Source organism: Scyliorhinus torazame, chromosome 27, assembly GCF_047496885.1.
Source record: "Scyliorhinus torazame isolate Kashiwa2021f chromosome 27, sScyTor2.1, whole genome shotgun sequence".
NCBI classification, from domain to species: domain Eukaryota; kingdom Metazoa; phylum Chordata; class Chondrichthyes; order Carcharhiniformes; family Scyliorhinidae; genus Scyliorhinus; species Scyliorhinus torazame.
This window is the reverse complement of record NC_092733.1, coordinates 13,320,821-13,340,172: the sequence shown is the minus strand read 5'-3', so window position 1 is coordinate 13,340,172 and position 19,352 is coordinate 13,320,821. Positions and strand designations below refer to the sequence as shown.

General features: G+C 50.4%; 1 protein-coding gene across 1 annotated transcript in view; it reads left to right on the top strand.

Moving 5' to 3' along the window:
- Window positions 1-19,352, top strand: part of LOC140403205 (complement C3-like) — a 297,922-nt gene that overhangs the window by 41,126 nt on the left and 237,444 nt on the right. Inside the window, exons 4-6 of the mRNA XM_072490957.1 lie at window positions 2,470-2,540; window positions 12,572-12,666; window positions 16,489-16,571. Coding sequence (XP_072347058.1) covers window positions 2,470-2,540; window positions 12,572-12,666; window positions 16,489-16,571 — 249 coding nt within the window. The remainder of the gene's footprint in view (window positions 1-2,469; window positions 2,541-12,571; window positions 12,667-16,488; window positions 16,572-19,352) is intronic.

The following is a 19,352-nucleotide window of genomic DNA, read 5'->3' as shown; positions in this document are numbered from 1 at the left end:
GGCTTCTGGGACATAAATACCCCTGGCCCAAGGGTGGGTCGGGCGTGGGAGACCCTTCATGGAGTCGATGGTGTAGCATAATAGGTAAAATAAATTTGAGTTTTTCTTACAGTTATTGCTTCCATGTGGTCCCTCACCTGGAACTTTACAGACTGTAATTGGTAGGGTTCGATTTGTCCTGCTTTTTGTGTAAAGGACCTACCTGGACAATTTTCCACTTCAACGGTTATAATTAAATAACCTACAAAGGATGAGTTCAAATTGGTGCAGTTCCACATTTCAAGTGCCTATTAAAAGGAGGTCGCAGCCCAGCTGTGGTGATTCAGTAGCAACAAAAAGCATACAAAGTGGCGAGAATTAGTGGGAAGCCTTTAAGGCGAGCAGAGGACAACTAAAAAAGCAACAAGGAGGGAGAAGATGAAGTATGAGTGCAAGCTAGCTAGTAATATAAAGAGTTTTTTTTCAATACATAAAAGGTAAGAGAGAGGCAAAAATAGACATTGGACCACTGGAAAATGTGGCTGGAGAAGTAATAATAGGAAACAATGAAATGGCAGATGAACTGAATAGTTACTTTGCATCAGTCTTCACGGTGGAAGACACCAGTGGATGCCAGAGCTCCAGGAGAATCAGAGGGCAGAGGTAAGTGCAGTGACCATTCACCTGGACCGGATGGACTACACCCCAGGGTCCTAAAAGAGATAGCTGAGGAAATTGTGAAGGCATTGGTGATGATTTTTCAGGAATCACTGGAGGCAGGAAGGGTCCCAGGGGACTGGAAACTAGCTAATGTAACACCACTGTTTAAGAAAGGAGGGAGGCAGAAGATGGGAAATTATAGGTCAGTTAGCCTGACTTCAGCCATTGGTAAGATTTTAGAGTCTGTTATTAAAGATAAGATCGCAAGGTATTTGGAAGTGCACGATAAAATAGGACTCAGTCAGCACGGCTTTGTCAAAGGGAGGTCATGTCTGACAAATCTGTCACTTCTTTGAGGAGGTAACAAGGGAGTTAGACAAAGGAAAACCAGTGGACGTGATTTATTTAGATTTCCAGAAGGCCTTTGACAAGGTGCCACATAGGAGACTGTTAAATAAGTTAAGAGCCCATGGTGTTAAGGGTAAGATCCTGGCATGGATAGAGGATTGGCAGACTGACAGAAGACAGAGACTGGGGATAAAGGGGTCTTTTTCAGGATGGCAGCGGTGCCTAATGGTGTGCCTCAGGGGTCTGTGCTGGGACCAGGACTTTTCACAATATACATTAATGATCTGGAAGAAGGAACTGAAGGCACTGTTGCTGAGTTTGCAGATGACACAAAAGATCTGTCGAGGGACAGGTAGCATTGAGGAAGCAAGGGGGCTGCAGAAGGATTTGGACAAGCTAGGAGAGTGGGCAATGAAGTGGCAAATGAAATACAATGTGGAAAAGTGTGAGGTTACGCACTTTGGAAGGAGGAATTTAGGCATAGACTATTTTCTAAATGGGGAAATGCTTAGAAAATCAGAAGCACAAAGGGACTTGGGAGTCCTATTTCAAGATTCTCTTAAGGTTAATGTGCAGGTTCAGTTGGCAGTTAGGAAGGCAAATGCAATGTTAGCATTCATGCCAAGAGGGCTAGAATACAAGACCAGGGATGTACTTCTGAGGCTGTATAAGGCTCTGGTCAGACCCAATTTGGAGTATTGTGAGCAGTTTTGGGCCCCATCTCTAAGGAAGGATGTGCTGGCCTTGGAAAGGGTCCAGAGGAGGTTCACAAGAATGATCCCTGGAATGAAGAACTTGTCGTATGAGGAACGGTTGAGGACTCTGGGTCTGTACCCGTTGGAGTTTAGAAGGATGAGGGGGGATCTTATTGAAACTTGCAGGATACTGCGAGGTCTGAATTGAGTGGACATAGAGAGGATGTTTCCACTTGTAGGAAAAACTAGAACTAGAGGACACCACCTCAGACTAAAGGGACGCTCCTTTAAAACTGAGATGAGGAGGAATTTCTTTAGCCAGAGGGTGGTGAATTTGTGGAACTCTTTGCCGCAGAAGGCTGTGGAGGTCAAATCCCTGAGTGTCTTTAAGACAGAGATAGAAAGGTTCTTGATTAATAAGGGGATTAATAAGGAGATCAGGGATTATGGGGAGAAGGCAGGAGAATGGGATGAGAACATATCAGCTATGATTGAATGGTGGAGCAGACCCGATGGGCTGAGTGACCTAATTCTGCTCCTATGTCTTATGGTCTACTATCTTTGGTCCCAACTGCTGCCTCCTCAGGCACCTCAAATGACGAAAGGGCAACGCGTTCGCACTACCCTTGCTTGGAGCTAGTACTGTGTTGGCAGGAAACTCAGCCTTATTTATTATGTGATTTTTACCTAGTTTCAATGTATAACACATAAGTAAAAGTGTGTGCAAGTTTATTATGAAAGCAGAAACAGTAATGTGGATTAATTATTGCTTCCTTTCTTTCTCTAGTTCTTTACCGTTTGCTCACTGTGAACAATGATCTAAAACCCATCAAAAGAACCATATCTGTTGATTTTGTGGTAATGTATTTTTATAATTTTTACATTTCTATAATAATTCAACTTAAATAAGATATTTTTGGGTCATGTGTAATTAAGTATATTTGGATCTTCCCAGTATCTCAACTTGTAAAGTGCCGTCCAGGATGGAGCTGAGCCAGATAGCTTTCTATTTCAATCCCTGGACAGTGCTGAGTTCGAATTTCAACTAGAATCACAACAATTTGCATTTATATAGTGGCTAGAATTCTCCCATTTGGGACAGAATAGTGTGCGATTTGCATTTCCGTTGGGGAAGCTTTTCGGTAAGCGAGGCAAGTCATGGAAATGGACCAGCACTCTGCCAATGCAAATTGAGAGAAATTCCCAGCCCTGCTGTGACTGGAATTAGTGCCAGAGAGCTTGGCAGCAGGAGCTGTTTTTAAGTTCTCCACTTAGCACACACTCACTGCAGCCACGAAGGTGACTCACAGAAGAACTGCCCCCGAGTTTGGAAGTCCAAGGTTGACCCACAGCTCCATGCCAGTGAGGAGAGGAGGGACACCTTTTTCTTTTTTTTAAATATAATGATCTTTATTGTCACAGGTTGGCTTACATTAACACTGCAATTAAGTTACTGTGAAAAGCCCCTAATCGCCACATTCCGGCACCTGTTCGGGTACAATGAGGGAGAATTCAGAATGTCCCATTTACCTGACAAGCACGTTTTTCGGGACTTGTGGGAGGAAACTGGAGCACCCAGAGGAAACCCATGCAAACACAGGGAGAACATGCAGACTCCGCACAGACAGTGACCCAAGCTGGGAATCGAATCTGGGACCCTGGCACTGAGAAACAACAGTGCTAACCACTGTGCTACCTCACTGTGATGTGATCAAATATTCTGGTGAGCACCACACAGTTGCATGCACGTTAGGTTGAGGCAGAAATACCCAGGCGAGACATTGGTTGGAGATCTGCTGGATCCCAGGACCCAGCTGGGCCGCAGTCAGATGCTGAGCCTCTGGACTAGGTTTACTCGGAGCTGTTGCAGACAATAGGGTGCAGCCTTGATAGTCAGAGGGAAATATCAGTGACTCTCCAGCAGGTCCATAGCCGATTAGAGGAGTCCCAGATGCTAGTGCCACAGGAGATGGTGCCGCCAATGCATGGCATCAAGGCAAACACTGCTCGGGTGGCGATCGCAGCAGAGAGCCTGGTGCATGATCTCAGCAGCATGAGTGGAGGTGTTCAAGGCGTGGCTGAGTCTGTGACATCCATATTGGAGGGCCTCAGTAGACTGTCTGACTCGCTGAGGGAATGTGACCTAGTACCAGGCGGAGCATTCTCGGTCACTGAGGAGCATCGCCGAGGGTGTGGACACAAAACTGCAGATATTGGGCAGTCGTTTGGGCTGGCAGGGCCAGATGACACGGGCAGCCAGGGCTTGAAGAAGCTGCCCTTCCCTCCCGAGATGAACCCCAGGGCCCTATGGGCACTGATCAGGAGGAGGTGGCTCTGAATGCCAACCTGATCTCATCCCACGGATTGGTGACGGCGGCCATGTGGTAATACCAGGTATTGCGGTACCAGAGAGAGGAATAACCATTGGCTAGACTGCGGGGTCTACCATTGGGCAATGTACATAGTCCCGCCCTGAGAGGCGGGGTATATGAACCAATGCCGCCCCAGCAGCCTTCACTTCTGTAACTTCGCTGCTGGGTACAGTTCTATCTGATTAAAGCTGAATCGATATGACTCCACGTGGACTCAAGCGTATTGATTGTGTATCAATTTAATCAGATAAGTACTTTTGAAGGATGGATCTCCGCATCAAGCCGACGTGCCTTCAGCTCAACCAGCACGCAGAAAACTCCGCCGCGATTTTTAAGCATTGGCTGGCGTGCTTTCAGAGCTACCTCGATACGGCTGCCGACACCCCCACGGAAAGGCAGAAAATACACCTCCTACGCTCGCGGGTCAGCCCGGTGATCTACCCCCTGATTGAAGGGGCGGCGAACTATGATAAAGCCATGGAACTGCTGGAAGGACACTACATTCGTCCACTTAATCAGGTCTACGCCCGTCACCTGCTGGCAACGAGACGGCAGAGCCCAGATGAGGCGCTAGAAGATTTCTACAGGGCACTGATCGTGCTAGGCCAAAACTGCGGCTGCCCAGCGGTGACGGCGAACGAGCACTCCGAACTTTTAATTCGAGACGCTTTCGTGGCAGGTATGATCTCCCCCGACATTCACGTGCACGTGGCGTACAAAAACGCCCTTGCGTACGCCCCCGCACGCACCGCGCCCCCCTGGGCTGCGTGGCACCCCGCCGCGGCAGCCCCCCAGACTTACCCGCTTACCCCCAGACTTACCCGCTAACTCCGCAGGTCTGCGCGGCAAGGTGCCCCGCTACCGCCGCCGGCCAACGCTGCTTCTTCTGCGGCCAGGCGAATCACCCGCGCGCGCGCTGCCCGGCCCGCACCGTCACCTGCAAAGGGTGTGGCAAGAAAGGCCACTATGCCGCGGTCTGCCTCGCCCGCACGGTGAACGCAGTGTCCAATGACTACCCTCAGCCATTCCTCCAGCCGCCCGCTGCGCAACCACAGCCGTTCTTCCACGTCCCGACCGTCCCAGGCCCACCGCCGCACTCCCTTTTCCCAGCCCCGCCGGCCCAACGCGCACCGCAGCCTTTGCCCCGCCAGGCAGCGTCACAGCCGCAGCCATTCGTCCCCCCGGCAACCATGCTGGAGGAGTACGTGCAGCCATTTTGTCCCTCGTTGGTCCACTCATCGGGGTCTCCGTCCCCGAACTCCATGGGCGATCCCTGGCCAGTGCCATCTTGGATGGGGCCTCAAGCCCCCAGCGCGGCTGGCTACGTGCTGCCGGACCAAAACCCTTTGCTGCAGCTGGCCTCCGCCACACTGGAGCAGCATGCGCCGCCAGTTTACTCCTCCCCGCCGCCATCTCCGGAGTCCCCGGACTCCACGTGCGATCCATTGCCGGTGCCATCTTGGATGGGGCCTCAAGCCCCCAGCACGGCTGGCTACGCGCTGCCGGACCGAAACCCCTTGCTGCAGCTGGCCTCCACCACGCTGTAGCAGCGTGCGCTGCCAGTTTGCTCCTCCCCGCCGCCATCTTCCGAGTCCCCGGACTCCACGTGCGATCCATGGCCGGTGCCATCTTGGATGGGGCCTCAAACCCCCAGCGCGGCTGGCTACGCGCTGCCCGACCAAAACCCTTTGTTGCAGCTGGCCTCTGCCTCGTGGGAGCAGAGTGCGCTGCCATTTTGTCCCTCCCCACCGCCATTTTGTTTCTCCCCGCCGCCGTCTTTGGAGTCCCCGGACTCCATGTGCGATCCATGGATGGGGCCTCAAGCCCCCAACACAGCTGACGATGCGCTGTCCGATCTTCACTCCTTGCTGCAGCTGGCCTCCATTACCCTGGACCAGAGTTGGCCCCGAACGCTAGCAAAGGCCACCACGACGATTGGCATCAATGGCCACGTGACGTCATGCCTCATCGACTCCGGGAGCACGGAGAGCTTCGTCCACCCCGACACGGTAAGGCGCTGTTCTCTGGTCACCTACCCCACCCAACAAAGGATCTCCCTGGCCGGTGCAGATAAAAGGGTTCTGCCTCGCGAACCTCACCGTCCAAGGCAGGGAATTCCGCAATTTCCGCCTATACGTGCTGCCGCACCTCTGCGCAGCCACCCTTCTGGGACTGGATTTCCAGTGCCACCTACAAAGCCTTACTTTTAAATTCGGCGGCCTTATACCCCCCTTACTGTTTGCGGCCTCGCGACCCTTAAGGTCGACTCGCCTTCCCTGTTTGCGAACCTCACCCCGGATTGCAAACCCATCGCCACCAGGAGCAGACGGTACAGCGCCCAGGATCGGACCTTCATCAGGTCTGAGGTCCAAAGGCTGCTGAAGGAAGGGGTCATCGAAGCGAGCAACAGCCCCTGGAGGGCTCAAGTAGTGGTGGTAAAGACCGGGGAGAAGCATAGGATGGTCATCGACTATAGCCAGACCGTCAACCGGTTTATGCAACTGGACGCGTACACCCTCCCCCGTATTGCCGACCTGGTAAACAGGATCGCGCAATACAAAGTCTTCTCCACGGTGGATCTCAAGTCTGCCTACCACCAGCTACCCCTCGTAATAGCAACCGCCAGTACACTGCCTTCGAAGCAGATGGGCGGCTCTACCACTTTTTAAGGGTTCCCTTCGGTGTCACAAACGGGGTCTCGGTCTTCCAGTGTGAGATGGACCGAATGGTTGACCGGTACGGCTTACACGCAACGTTCCCGTATCTTGACAACGTCACCATCTGCGGCCATGACCAGCAGGACCACGACACCAACCTCCGTAAATTTCTCCAGACCGCGCACCTCCTGAATCTGACCTACAATAAGGAGAAGTGCATGTTTAGCACCGACCGTCTAGCCATCCTAGGCTACGTAGTGCGAAATGGAGTCATAGGCCCCGACCCCGAACGCATGCGCCCCCTTATGGAGTTCCCCCTCCCTAACTGCCCCAAGGCCGTAAAGCGCTGCCTCGGCTTCTTTAGCGACTATGCACAATGGGTCCCTAATTACGACGACAAGGCTCGACCCCTAATCCAATCCACAACCTCCCCCCTGTCGACGGAGGCCCGCCATGCCTTCTGCCGCATCAAAGCGGACATCGCAAAAGCCACGATGCGCGCCAACGACGAGTCCCTCCCCTTCCAGGTCGAGAGCGACGCGTCTGACGTAGCTCTGGCCGCCACCCTCAACCAAGCAGGCAGGCCCATGGCTTTCTTCTCCCGCACTCTCCATGCCTCCGGAATTCGCCACTCCTCGGTCGAAAAGGAGGCCCAGGCCATAGTGGAAGCTGTGCGGCACTGGAGGCATTACCTGGCCGGCAGGAGATTCACTCTCCTCACGGACCAACGGTCGGTGGCCTTCATGTTCGATAATGCACAGCGGGGCAAGATTAAGAACGACAAGATCTTGCGGTGGAGGATCAAACTCTCCACCTTCAATTACGAGATCTTGTATCGTCCAGGGAAGCTGAACGAGCCTCCTGATGCCCTATCCCGCGGCACTTGTGCCACTGCACAAGTAGACCGCCTCCGAGCCCTCCACGAGGACCTCTGCCACCCGGGAGTCACCCGGTCCTTCCATTTTGTTATAGCCCGGAACCTGCCTTACTCCATCGAGGAGGTCAGGACTGTCACCAGGGACTGCCGAATCTGCGCGGAGTGCAAACCGCACTTCTACCGACCAGAGAGGGCGCATCTGATAAAGGCTTCCCGTCCCTTTGAACGCCTCAGCATGGACTTCAAAGGCCCCCTCCCCTCCACCGACCGCAACACGTATTTCCTGAACGTGATTGATGAGTACTCCCGGTTCCCATTCGCCATCCCCTGCCCGGACATGACCACAACCACCGTCATCAAGGTTCTCCAAACTATTTTTACACTGTTCGGTTTCCCCGCATACATCCACAGTGATAGGAGGTCCTCCTTTATGAGCGACGAGCTGCGCCAGTTCCTGCTTAGCAAAGGCATCACCTCGAGCAGGACGACCAGCTACAAATCCCGGGGAAACGGGCAGGTAGAAATGGAGAATGGAACAGCCTGGAAGACCGTCCTGCTGGCCCCTTCGGTCCAGAATCTCCCAGTCTCCCGCTGGCAAGAAGTCCTCCCAGTGGCCCTGCACTCCATTCGGTCACTGCTATGTACTACCATGAACCAGACACCTCATGAACGTCTCCTTGTTTTCCCCAGAAAGTCCTCCTCTGGGACCTCGCTCCCAACCTGGCTAGCAACACCCGGAACCGTCCTGCTGCGGAAACATGCGAGGGCGCACAAGTCGGACCCGTTGGTCGAAAGGGTCCACCTGTTGCATGCCAATCCCCAGTACGCCTACGTAGCGTTCCCCGATGGACGCCAAGATACGGTCTCCCTCCGGGACCTGGCGCCCGCTGGAGCCCCACGCACGCCCGAGCCACTCCCGTCCCGTCCCGTCCCGTCCCGTCCCCCGTACCTGACCGGAGGGTCAGTACTGCCGCCAGAACCCCGAACCAGAGCCGAGCAGGCACTGACGCCCCCTTCAGGCACCCCTTCCTTCTGCCCATCTTTCGACCTTACAGCGCCGCCTAGGGGTGACAAAACTGCCTGGGAGGAAGACACCACGTTCCCGGAGTCACTACTGCCGGGGCCCTCACCAGGATCGCCGCCGAAACTTAGACGCTCCAGTAGGACGACCAGGCCGCCCGATCGTCTGATTGCAGCACCATGAAGAAAATTAACAACGCAAGAACTTTCTCTGCAACCCTCGATAGCATGGTATACAACGCCTCTGGCAGTTCCGCTATGTGGGCCGTGCACCAATCCCATGTCCCATCTCTCTGAACAGGAGGGTCTTAGACTCCTGCCGCTCCCCACCTCCAGCACACCATATGCAGGTGATGGGTGTAAATGAGCACTCAGCATACTGGCAGGGGGCTGGCTATGGCATAGATTGAGGAGCACGGTACTCAGCTCTTTGTGGGTTATTAGCACCTTCCTGTCCTCGGCAGTGACCCGCTGACAGTGCTGACACAATCCCATCACCCTAGGGTGGCGTTACACAGACCTTGGGAGGGTGGGAAATGGTGGGAGTTGGGAGAGGGGAGGATGGTGAAGGGAGCGATGCAGTTGGATGAGGTGAGGGGGATCGGAAAGGGGTTGGGCAGAGAAGAAGTGGCGGACGAGGCCGTGTGAATGTGAAGCGAGTGAGGATGAGTTCCTCACTGGTCCTCCGGACCTGCTGGATCCTCGCCGTTGTCGCCTGTCCTCTATCCTCTGGCTGGTTCTGTGGTAGCTCCCCGGGCTCTTCCTCCAGTCCCTCCTGGTCCGGCCCCTCCTCTTCCTCCTCCTCGGAGGTGGCCACATATTCCTCCCCCTCCACGTCCAGCATGTCACGCTGCTGCTGTGCCAGATTATGGAGGGCACAGCAGACCACCACAAAACTGGCAAGGAGTACTGGACAGCACTATCAGAGCAGTCAAGGCATCGGAACCGCATTTTGAGCAGTCCGATGGACCACTCAGTGACAGCCCGGGTGGCCGCATGGGCATCGTTATACTGGGTCTCTGCATCAGTCACTGGCCTCCCTATTGGCATCATTAGCCAGGTCCTTATCCCCTATGAGCCAACCGCCCATCCTGGATGCTGCCCACTGTGCTACCGTGCTGCCACCATGGTGGTCGCACATGAGTTGGATGTGCACAGAGTGGAATCCCTTCATGTTGACAGCCTGGTGAGTGCAAGGCGACATGTGTGCCATCTATTAGCCCCAGGACCTGGGGCATCCCGTCGGTGGCGGAGAAACCTGTTGTCCAGGCATCCTGTTGGGCCTGGTCCATTTCAAACTTTATATAGTTCGCTGCCCGAGCAAATAGGACATCCGTGACTTCACGGATGCACTTGGGAGCTGTAACTTGTGAGATGCCACGCAGAGTCCCAGCTGAGCCCTGGAATGATCCTGAGGCGGAAATGTTCAGGGCTGTGGTGACCTTGACAGGCACCGGGAGCAGGGTATCCCCTTTCTCCACGTGCTGCCAAGTCCACAAAGACATGGCAAAGGTGCTGTACTGTCCCCTTGTTCAGGAAGGGCCTCCTGTGACACACGCTGTCGGCCACCTGTCGAAGGACCAGTGACGCTTGTACACCTTGGGCCGTCGACGGCCTCCTACTTTAGGTCCCAACCTGGACTGATGGCCGGCCAAGTCCTCCGGGTGTGGGATGGAGCACAGCATTAGGGCCACCGCCTCAAGTCTCCGCTGACACTGCTCCCGCCGCCTTCTCTGGCATCTGGCCGTCTGGTCTGGCAGCAGCACCATGAGGGCAAGTTCCGCAGGGTCAAAAATATTGTTCATACCGTTCAATATCTGGAAGGAATTGGGAGAAGCTGAGAGACTGACAACCAACGATGTCTTCCACCCCGGGACTGTCCAGGGATCCCCCATTGCTCATTTTTAATAAGGAGTACTAATCAGCGTCCTTGTGATGACTTGCATGGGATGCCGTTTGATCACGGGGAGCTGTTAGATAGTGCGTCAATCGCATTAATATGGATAACGGCGGCACTGTCGCAGAGTTGTTAGTACTGCTGCATCACAGCGCCAGGGCCTCTGGTTCAATTCCAACCTCGGGTGACTGTGTGGAGTTCGCACTTTCTCCCCGTGTCTGCGTGGGTTTCCTATGGGTGTTCCTCCCACAACCCACAGATGTGCAGGTTAGGTGGATTGGCCATGCTGAATTGCCTCTTAATGTTCAGTAATCTGCAGGTTCGGTAATGGGATTATGGGGAAAGGATGAGGTGGACACTCGTAAATGGAGTGTTCATTCAAAGGTTTGGCGCAGACGTGGTGGGCTGAATAGCTTCCTTCTGCGCTTTAGGGATTCTACAATTGGGCTTAAGTGATGATTATTGGTTTCTCACCATACGAAGGCGAGGGAGGTCCGGATTTTGCCAAGGGAGCGGGCCAGTTAGATTTCAAACAGATCAGTGACCGGCGTGGTTCTTGTTTTTGATCTCTCCAGGGGCGGCATGGTGGGTGCAGTAGTTAACACTGCTGCCTCACGGTGCCGAGGACCCGGGTTCCATCGCGGTCCTGGGTCACTGTCCGTTTGAAGTTTGCAAAAGCTCCCTGTGTCTGCGTGCGTCTGAACCCCACAACCCAAAGATGTGCAGAGTAGGTGGATTGGCACACTAAATTGCCCCTTAATTGGAAAACAAATTAATTGGGTACATTAAATTTTTTAAAATGTTTTTGACCAATCCCGCTATTTAACGGCCATGCTGCGTCCCTGCTTGAGCGCAATGTGGTCATTAAATTGCTCTCACTAAGTGTATGCTTAACCGATGAGAGACTCCCCAGGCTCTGAAAATGTGAGACAGAATGGCACAATTGGGGGTCTCCCAGGGGATTGGAGGCCCCCTCGTGCATGCCCTCGGAGCAGGGAGGTACCCTGGCACTGCTGGTGCCATCTGGGAACCCTTGCGCTGCCAGTCTGTCACACTGGTAGTGCCAGCCTGTCACTGTCAATGTGCCTAGTGGGCACTGCCAGTGTGCCAGGCTAGCACATTGGTGCCAGTGAACGCATTGCTGCTCTGGTGATTCAAGGGAGTAAGCTTCCATTGCCATAGTGAGTGACCTTAGCTCCCATCCATCATTGTTGCTTGTTACTCCCTCAAAGAACTCTTTAAAAAAAATCAGTCAAACACCATGGGCTGGATTCTCCGATTTTGAGGCTATGTCCGGAGGAAGAGGTTTACGATGAAAAACGATGCTCCGACCGAGGGGCTAGCAACCGTGCCAGGTAAAACGCACGGCCTTCCCGATATAAACGCCTGGAGAATTGTCAGGTTCGTGGCCGCGCATGGCGACAACCTGCAGTGGTTGCGGCGTATAATATGGCGGCGGCTGCGCGTGGACCCGACCTTCCAGAAAGTGCCCCCCTCGCCAGCCCCCCTGCGACTGTGGCGACGCTGGACACATTCCGCAGTCGCCACGCCTGGTTCCCGAAAACTGAGAGCACATGTCCCCTGTGCTGACGGGAACTCGGCCCATCGGGGGAGGGCCTTCAGGTAACGTCCTAAAGCTGTCCCATTGGTGTGCGCCGTACTCCTCGATGATGCCGTTTTGGAGGGGGGCGGAGCATCCAAAAGCAGGCACGGCCTCCGATTCGGTCGTAAACAGGGATTTTCCGCCCGATCGCCAATTACGATATCGCCGTCGGGCAACGGAGAATCCCGCCCCACTTTTCTTTCACAGAACCATGTTTTGTGAAGCACCTAAAAGTTAAAATATGATGGGCTACTGCTTATGAACATTAATTTTACTTGGTTATACAATCTATTTCAGTAATTATATTCGGTGTCTTCAAATAACAAATATATTGATGTTTTGAAAAGTCAGTTTTGTTAAAACAAATGAATGCAATGTTTTGGAATTCCACCTGCTGCCATAATTTTCAATTGTTTTGTTTTGGTCAGGACAGAATTCTTTTTACAACAAGTCTTTCTTTCAGAATCCACACGACGTTATTGTGAGGAGGGATGAAGTATTTGCCAAAGATAATACTGGCATTACTGGAAGCACCTTTAAAGTACCCGAGATTGTAAAGTAAGTGTCAAAAAATGCTGTAAAATTGGAACTTGCTGCCAAAGCATTGTGGAGAAACATTTCTCTCATTGACTTGGCAGTTCATAATCCAGAACCTTTTCACAACTGTGCATCATACAAAATACATTGAATGATGCAGTCGGTTGTCACATTAGGAATGAAAATGCTGCCTAGTAACAGCATTATAGGTGTGAGCAAATGATAATCATCCTGATTATCATACCTAGTTCCTTCCAAGTGTGAGTACTGGTGGGAATTTTACAATCATTAGGCGGGATTTTCTGCCCACCCCCTGCGTGTTTTCTGGCGGCCGAATTGACTCGTCATTGGCCGTTGGCGGGATTTTCCAGTCCCACCAAGAGTTATAGTGTTCGGTGTAGCTCGCTTGTCCCGCTGCTGCGGAACCTGTCACAGGAGCTCACCTTTGGTGGGACCAGACAATTCCACTGGCAAGAACAGACTGAAAATCCCAGCCATTGTATTTTTAGTTTGGAACTTGGGTTAAGTTGCCCTGGAGATTCATGTGATGAAATATTTTTTTCTCCGTGTTTCTGGTGTTTAAAATTAAATTTAGTTGTTGCACTCCTCGTTCTGTGTTGTGGAGATGTTGGACTGGGGCTGGCATTGGAAGACATCTTACAACACCAAATTCAAGTCCAACAGATTTTTTGTGAATCACTAGCTTTCGGAGCATAACTCCTTCATCTGTCTGTTGGACTTTAACCTGGTGTTGTCAGACTTCTTGCTGTGTTCATTTTGTGTGTTATGGAGGCTGCGGTACAAATCAGTTTGATCAATTGACAGGTTAGTAAAAATTTTTTGATTTACTCTTTGAATAGCTTCACTCAAGACTACTGCCATGGCAGTTGTGCAGAAAGTTCAGTTGGTTTTCCTGCAATCACACAATGATAACATGAAGCATAGTGGTCCTCTGAAGTTATTATCCGTGTGGATGATATCAGCACATGTGCAGCAAAGCACTTTTGGATGATGTGTGGCAAATGCATAATTTACTGAAATATCATACAGTATTTTTCAGAGATAGTTTGTTGGAGCCATTATTTCCACCTAATTGTCCTGGAAGAAGGTACAGTTCCAGATCGGGCAAATCCAGATCTATGTGTTACTGCAAATTAATCATACTCAGTGCATGATGGGCTGGAAGAGATTTAAGTACTGACTCTGACACTAATTTTGGGATTTGTGAAACATGAATTTGAAATATATCATACTTAAAGGGTGCAAGAGTAATGGAAAAATTTGTCCAGAATTGCACAAACTATCTTAAAATATAATTTAAATTGGATTTTTCTGAAACTATGAGTGGAGGAGATGAGTTCAGAGATGGATGATAATGAGAGTGTACGAGAGGATAAAAGATTTGGATTTGATTTATTGTCACGTGTGCCGAGGTACTGCGTACCATCCAGCCAGATCATTCCATGCATGAAAAAACATGCGACATGCGATAAATACACAAGGTAAATACATGAACATAGACATCAGGTGAAGCAAACTGAGTGGAGTACTACTCAGTCGAGAAGATGCGTGGAGAGATCAATTCAGTCCATAATAATAATAATTTGTATTGTCACAAGTAGGCTTATATTAACACTGCAGTGAAGTTACTATGAAACTCCCCTAGTCGCCACACTCCGGTGCCTGTTCGGGTACGCAGAGGAAGAATTCAGAGTGTCCAAGTTACCTAACAGCACGTCTTTCGGGACTTGTGGGAGGAAACTCCGCGGAGCACCTTGAGGAAATCCACGCAGACACTGGGAGAACGTGCAGACTCCACACAGACCGTGACCCAAGCTAGGAATCAAACCTGGGACCCTGGCGCTGTGAAGTCATATTGCTAACCACTATGCTACCGCACTGCCCATAAGAGGGTCATTCAGGAGTCTGGTAACAGCGGGAAAGAAACTGTTTTTGAACCTAGAGTGAGACTGAGAGGCAAAAATGGGAGTCTGAGAGTGAGCAGTGCAAGAGCAGAGAGAGAATAAATGAGCGAGTCAGCGTTAGCCACAAGTTGATAGAAGATTGAGTCTTAGAGGGAGCAGTGAGAGTGGTGAAGGCACAGAAGAGTTAATCTGAGAGAGAGAGCAGTGCAAGAGCAGAGAGAGGATAAATGAGCGAGTCAGAGGGAATAGTGTGTGGATAGGAGAGTGAGTCTTAAAGGGAGCATTGAGAGTGGTGAAGAGATAAGAGTGAATCTGAGAGACAGCAGTGTGAGGGCAGTGAGAAGATAAAAGAGCAAATTCAGTGCAGGAGTGGTGAGAGGATAAATGAACAAATCACAGAGAGCAGCAGGAGGATAGAAGAGCGGATCTGAGAGGGAGAATGTGAGAGCTGTGAGAAGATAAATGAGAAAGTCTTGAGAGGCAGCAGTGCGAGAAGATAAAAAAGCAAGTTTGAGAGGGTGCAGTGCAAGTACAGCGAGGGGATAAGAAAACGAGTCAGCGTGAGAAGTGCAAGAGTAGCAAGAGGATAAAAGAGTGAATCTGAGAAGGAGCAATATGAGAGTGGTGAAGGATAAAAAAGGGATTCTGAGAAGGACCAGTGCGAGAGCCGTCGGAGAATAAAGGAATGAGTGAAGGAAGCAGTGCAAGAGCGGTGGGAGGATACAAAAGTGAGTTTGAGTTGAAGCACAGGAGGATAAAAGAACAAGTCTGCAAGGGAGCATTGCTGGAGCAGCAAAAAACTGAAAGAGCAAGTCTAAGAAGGAGCAATGTGAAATGAAAATCGCTTATTGTCACAAGTAGGCTTCAAATGAAGTTACTGTGAAAAGCCCCGAGTCGCCACATTCCGGCGCCTGTTCGGGGAGGCTGGTACGGGAATTGAACCGTGCTGCTGGCCTGCCTTGGTCTGCTTTAAAAGACACCGATTTAGCCCTGTGCTAAATCAGCCCAATGTGGATTCCCAATGTGGGAACAACGAGAGGGTGGAGGAGCGAGTCTGAGAGGCAGCGAGTCTGCAAGATTGGTGAGAGGCGAAAAAAGTGAGTCTGAAAGTGAGCAGTGTGAGAGTGGCGAGATTAAAATACATGAGTCTGAGATGGAGCAGTGTGAGGAGTGGCAAGTGGATAAAAGAGCACATCTAAGAGGGTACAGTGCAAGAGGGGAAAGAAGATAAAAGAACGATTTGTAGAGAGCAATGCGAGAGTAGCGAGAGGATTTAAGAGTTAGCCTCAGAGGGAGCAGTATGAGACAGTGGCCGGAATCTTCTGGTCATTCATGCTGGTGTGATGTTCCAGTCCGCCAATGGCGCACCTCCACCTCTGATTTCCCAGCGGTGAGGCGTGCATTCAATGGGCAACCCCATTGGTAACGGTAGGATCAGAAAATCTTGCTGCCGGCCAATGGCGGGCCACCTCTGGCACGGCAAAATAAGCAGTGGGTAGCGTAGATAATCCTGCTCATTATGTGGATTCACAGCTGACCAACTGTGTTAAATCGCAGGAATTATCTCAACCTCTGGTGGGCTGCTGACTCATATTGATCCAATATCTGTTCATTATTTGGAATTTTACTCAGTAGTTAAGGTAGAAAAGAATTGCGAGAATAAAAATTTCCTTTGTTTCCATTTACAGTTATGTTTTTTTTCAATAATTGAAAGCACCTTGTTGATTTGGGATTTTTTTGTCCCGTGTGGCCTTAAGCTTGAAACAAAAACTAAGGACAGTTCATTTTATCTTGAGAATTATGGGGAATATATTTTGATTAAACACATTTACAATTGTAATTATTGGAAGATTTGACATCTGTGTAACGTATCAAGAAAGAATTTAAAATAAAATTACTTGATTGATATATTTTCCAGTATTGGAATCTGGAAGATTGCTGCAAGTTACAAGGAGGCCAGTCATATAAATTACACAACTGAATTCGAGGTCAAGGAATATGGTGAGGAAATTTAAATGGTGTAATAGTCTATTATCTCTCTGTCCTAAATGATTGATTAAAATAGATATTGAAGGCAAAGCATTTCTTGGCTTAGTTTTAAATTAACTGAGGTGCTACAGTTTGGAAAATGTGGTTTAACTGCTTTTATTCCTATGAGCTGGACAGCTGGTTTGTGACGCAGAGCGAGGTCAGCAGCACGGGTTTAATTTCCGTACTGGCTGAGGTTATTCATGATGGTCCCGCCTCCTCAACCTTGCTCCTCGCCTGAGGTGTGGTAATCCTCAGGTTAAATCATCACCAGTCATCTTTCCCCCAAAGGAGAAAGTGGATCCTGATGCCTCATCACTTTCAGCCCGATTAAATCTGCCACAGGACGGCCCTTGGCTGCTCTATTCCTGCCCTGCCACTACTTGAGGTCCTTAATTAATGCACACTTACGAACTTCATCCTGCCACAGCTGGTATTAACCAAGTGGAAGATGAGGGACTTGCATGCAAGGAGAATGACAAGGAAACCTGTGGGGATACTCATGGGCTCTAAGTAGCCCTCACTCAAAGGCATGTTTAGTGCTGCAGTGACCATGGCCGCCGGGAACAAGTGTCCTTCTCTTCCACAGAGTGCTATATCCGCAGTAACGTGGCATAGGTCTTTGCATCAGTCTTCACGGTGGAATACACCAGTGGGATGCCAGAGCTCCAGGAGAACCAGGGGGCAGAGGTGAGTGCAGTGGCCATTACTAAGGAGAAGGTTCTGGGGAAACTGAAAGTCTGAAGGTGGATTAGTCACCTGGATCGGATGGACTACACCCCAGAGTCCTAAAAGAGATAGCTGAGGAAATTGTGGAGGCATTAGTGATGATCTTTCAGGAATCACTGGAGGCAGGAAGGGTCCCAGAGGACTGGAAGGTAGCTAATGTAACACCACTGTTTAAGAAGGGAGGGAGGCAGAAGACGGGAAATTATAGGTCAGTTAGCCTGACTTCAGCCATTGGTAAGATTTTAGAGTCTGTTATTAAAGGTAAGATCGCAAGGGATTTGGAAGTGCATGATAAAATAGGACTGAGTCAGCACGGCTTTGTCAAAGGGAGGTCATGTCTGACAAATTTGTCACTTCTTTGAGGAGGTAACAAGGGAGTTAGACAAAGGAGAACCAGTGGACAAATCAGTTTGATCAATTGACAAATTTGGTCGTTGGTAAGATTTTAGAGTCTGTTATTAAAGATGAGATCGCGAAGTACTTGGAAGTGCATGGTAAAATAGGACTGAGTCAGCACGGCTTTGTCAAAGGGAGGTCATGTCTGACAAATCTGTCACTTCTTTGATGAGGTACCAAGCAAGTTAGACAAAGGAGAACCAGTGGACGTGATTTATTTTAGATTTCCACCTTTGGCAAGATGCCGCGTAGGAGACTGTTAAATAAGTTAAGAGCCCTTGGCGTTAAGGGTAATATCCTGGCATGGATAGAGGATTGGCTGACTGGCAGAAGGCAGAGAGTGGGGTTAAAGGGGTCTTTTTCAGGATGGCAGCTGGTGACTAGTGGTGTGCCTCAGGGGTCTGTGCTGGGACCACAACTTTTTACAATATACATTAATGATCTGGAAGAAGGTACTGAAGGTACTGTTGCTAAGTTTGCAGATGATACAAAGATCTGTAGAGGGACAGGTAGTACTGAGGAATCATGGGGGCTGCAGAAGGACTTGGACAAGCTCGGAGAGTGGGAAATGAAATACAATGTGGAAAAGTGTGAGGTTATGCACTTTGGAAGGAGGAATCTAGGCATAGACTATTTTCTAAATGGAGAAATGCTGAGGAAATCAGAAGCACAAAGGGACTTGGGAGTCCTTGTTCACGATTCTTTTAAGGTTAATTTGCAGGTTCAGTTGGCAGTTAGGAAGGCAAATGCAATGTTAGCATTCATGTCAAGAGGGCTAGAATACAAGACCAGGGATGTACTTCTGAGGCTGTATAAGGCTCTGGTCAGACCCAATTAGGAGTATTGTGAGCAGTTTTGGGCCCCATCTCTAAGGAAGGATGTGCTGGCCTTGGAAAGGGTCCAGAGGAGGTTCACAAGAATTATCCCTGGAATGAAGAACTTGTCGTATGAGGAACGTTTGAGGACTCTGGGTCTGTACTCGTTGGAGTTTAGAAAGATGAGAGGGCATCTTATTGAAACATACAAGATACTGCTAGGCCTGGATAGAGTGGACGTGGAGAGGATGTTTCCACTTGTAGGAAAAACTAGAACCAGAGGACACCATCTCAGGTTAAAGGGAGATCCTTTAAAAAAGAGATGAGGAGGAATGTTTTCAGCCAGAGGGTGGTGAATCTGTGGAACTCTTTGCCGCAGAAGGCTGTGGAGGCCAAATCACTGAGTGTCTTTAAGACATAGATAGATAGGTTCTTGATTAATGAGGGGATCAGCGGTTATGGGGAGAAGGCAGGAGAATGGGGATGAGAAAATATCAGCCATGATTGAATGGTGGAGCAGACTCGATGGGCCACGCGGCCTAATTCTGCTCCTATGTGTTATAGGTGTCGCAGTGTCTTCCTGCTGATACATAGCCATCTATGGCTTATGCTGTCCGTCAGCTTATGGAAGAACCAATGACTGCATTACACCGTGGCCTGTCACTGGCCTCCCCTTCTGGCTCCTCCTCAGCCTATTGGGTGGCCAGGTCGTCAAGGTGTGTGGTGGCCCCCTGCACAGGTGGTGCAGCCTCCAGTCTGTGTTGGTTTTGCTGCCACCTTCGGTGTCTGCCCATCTCAGCTGCCACAAGCAGAG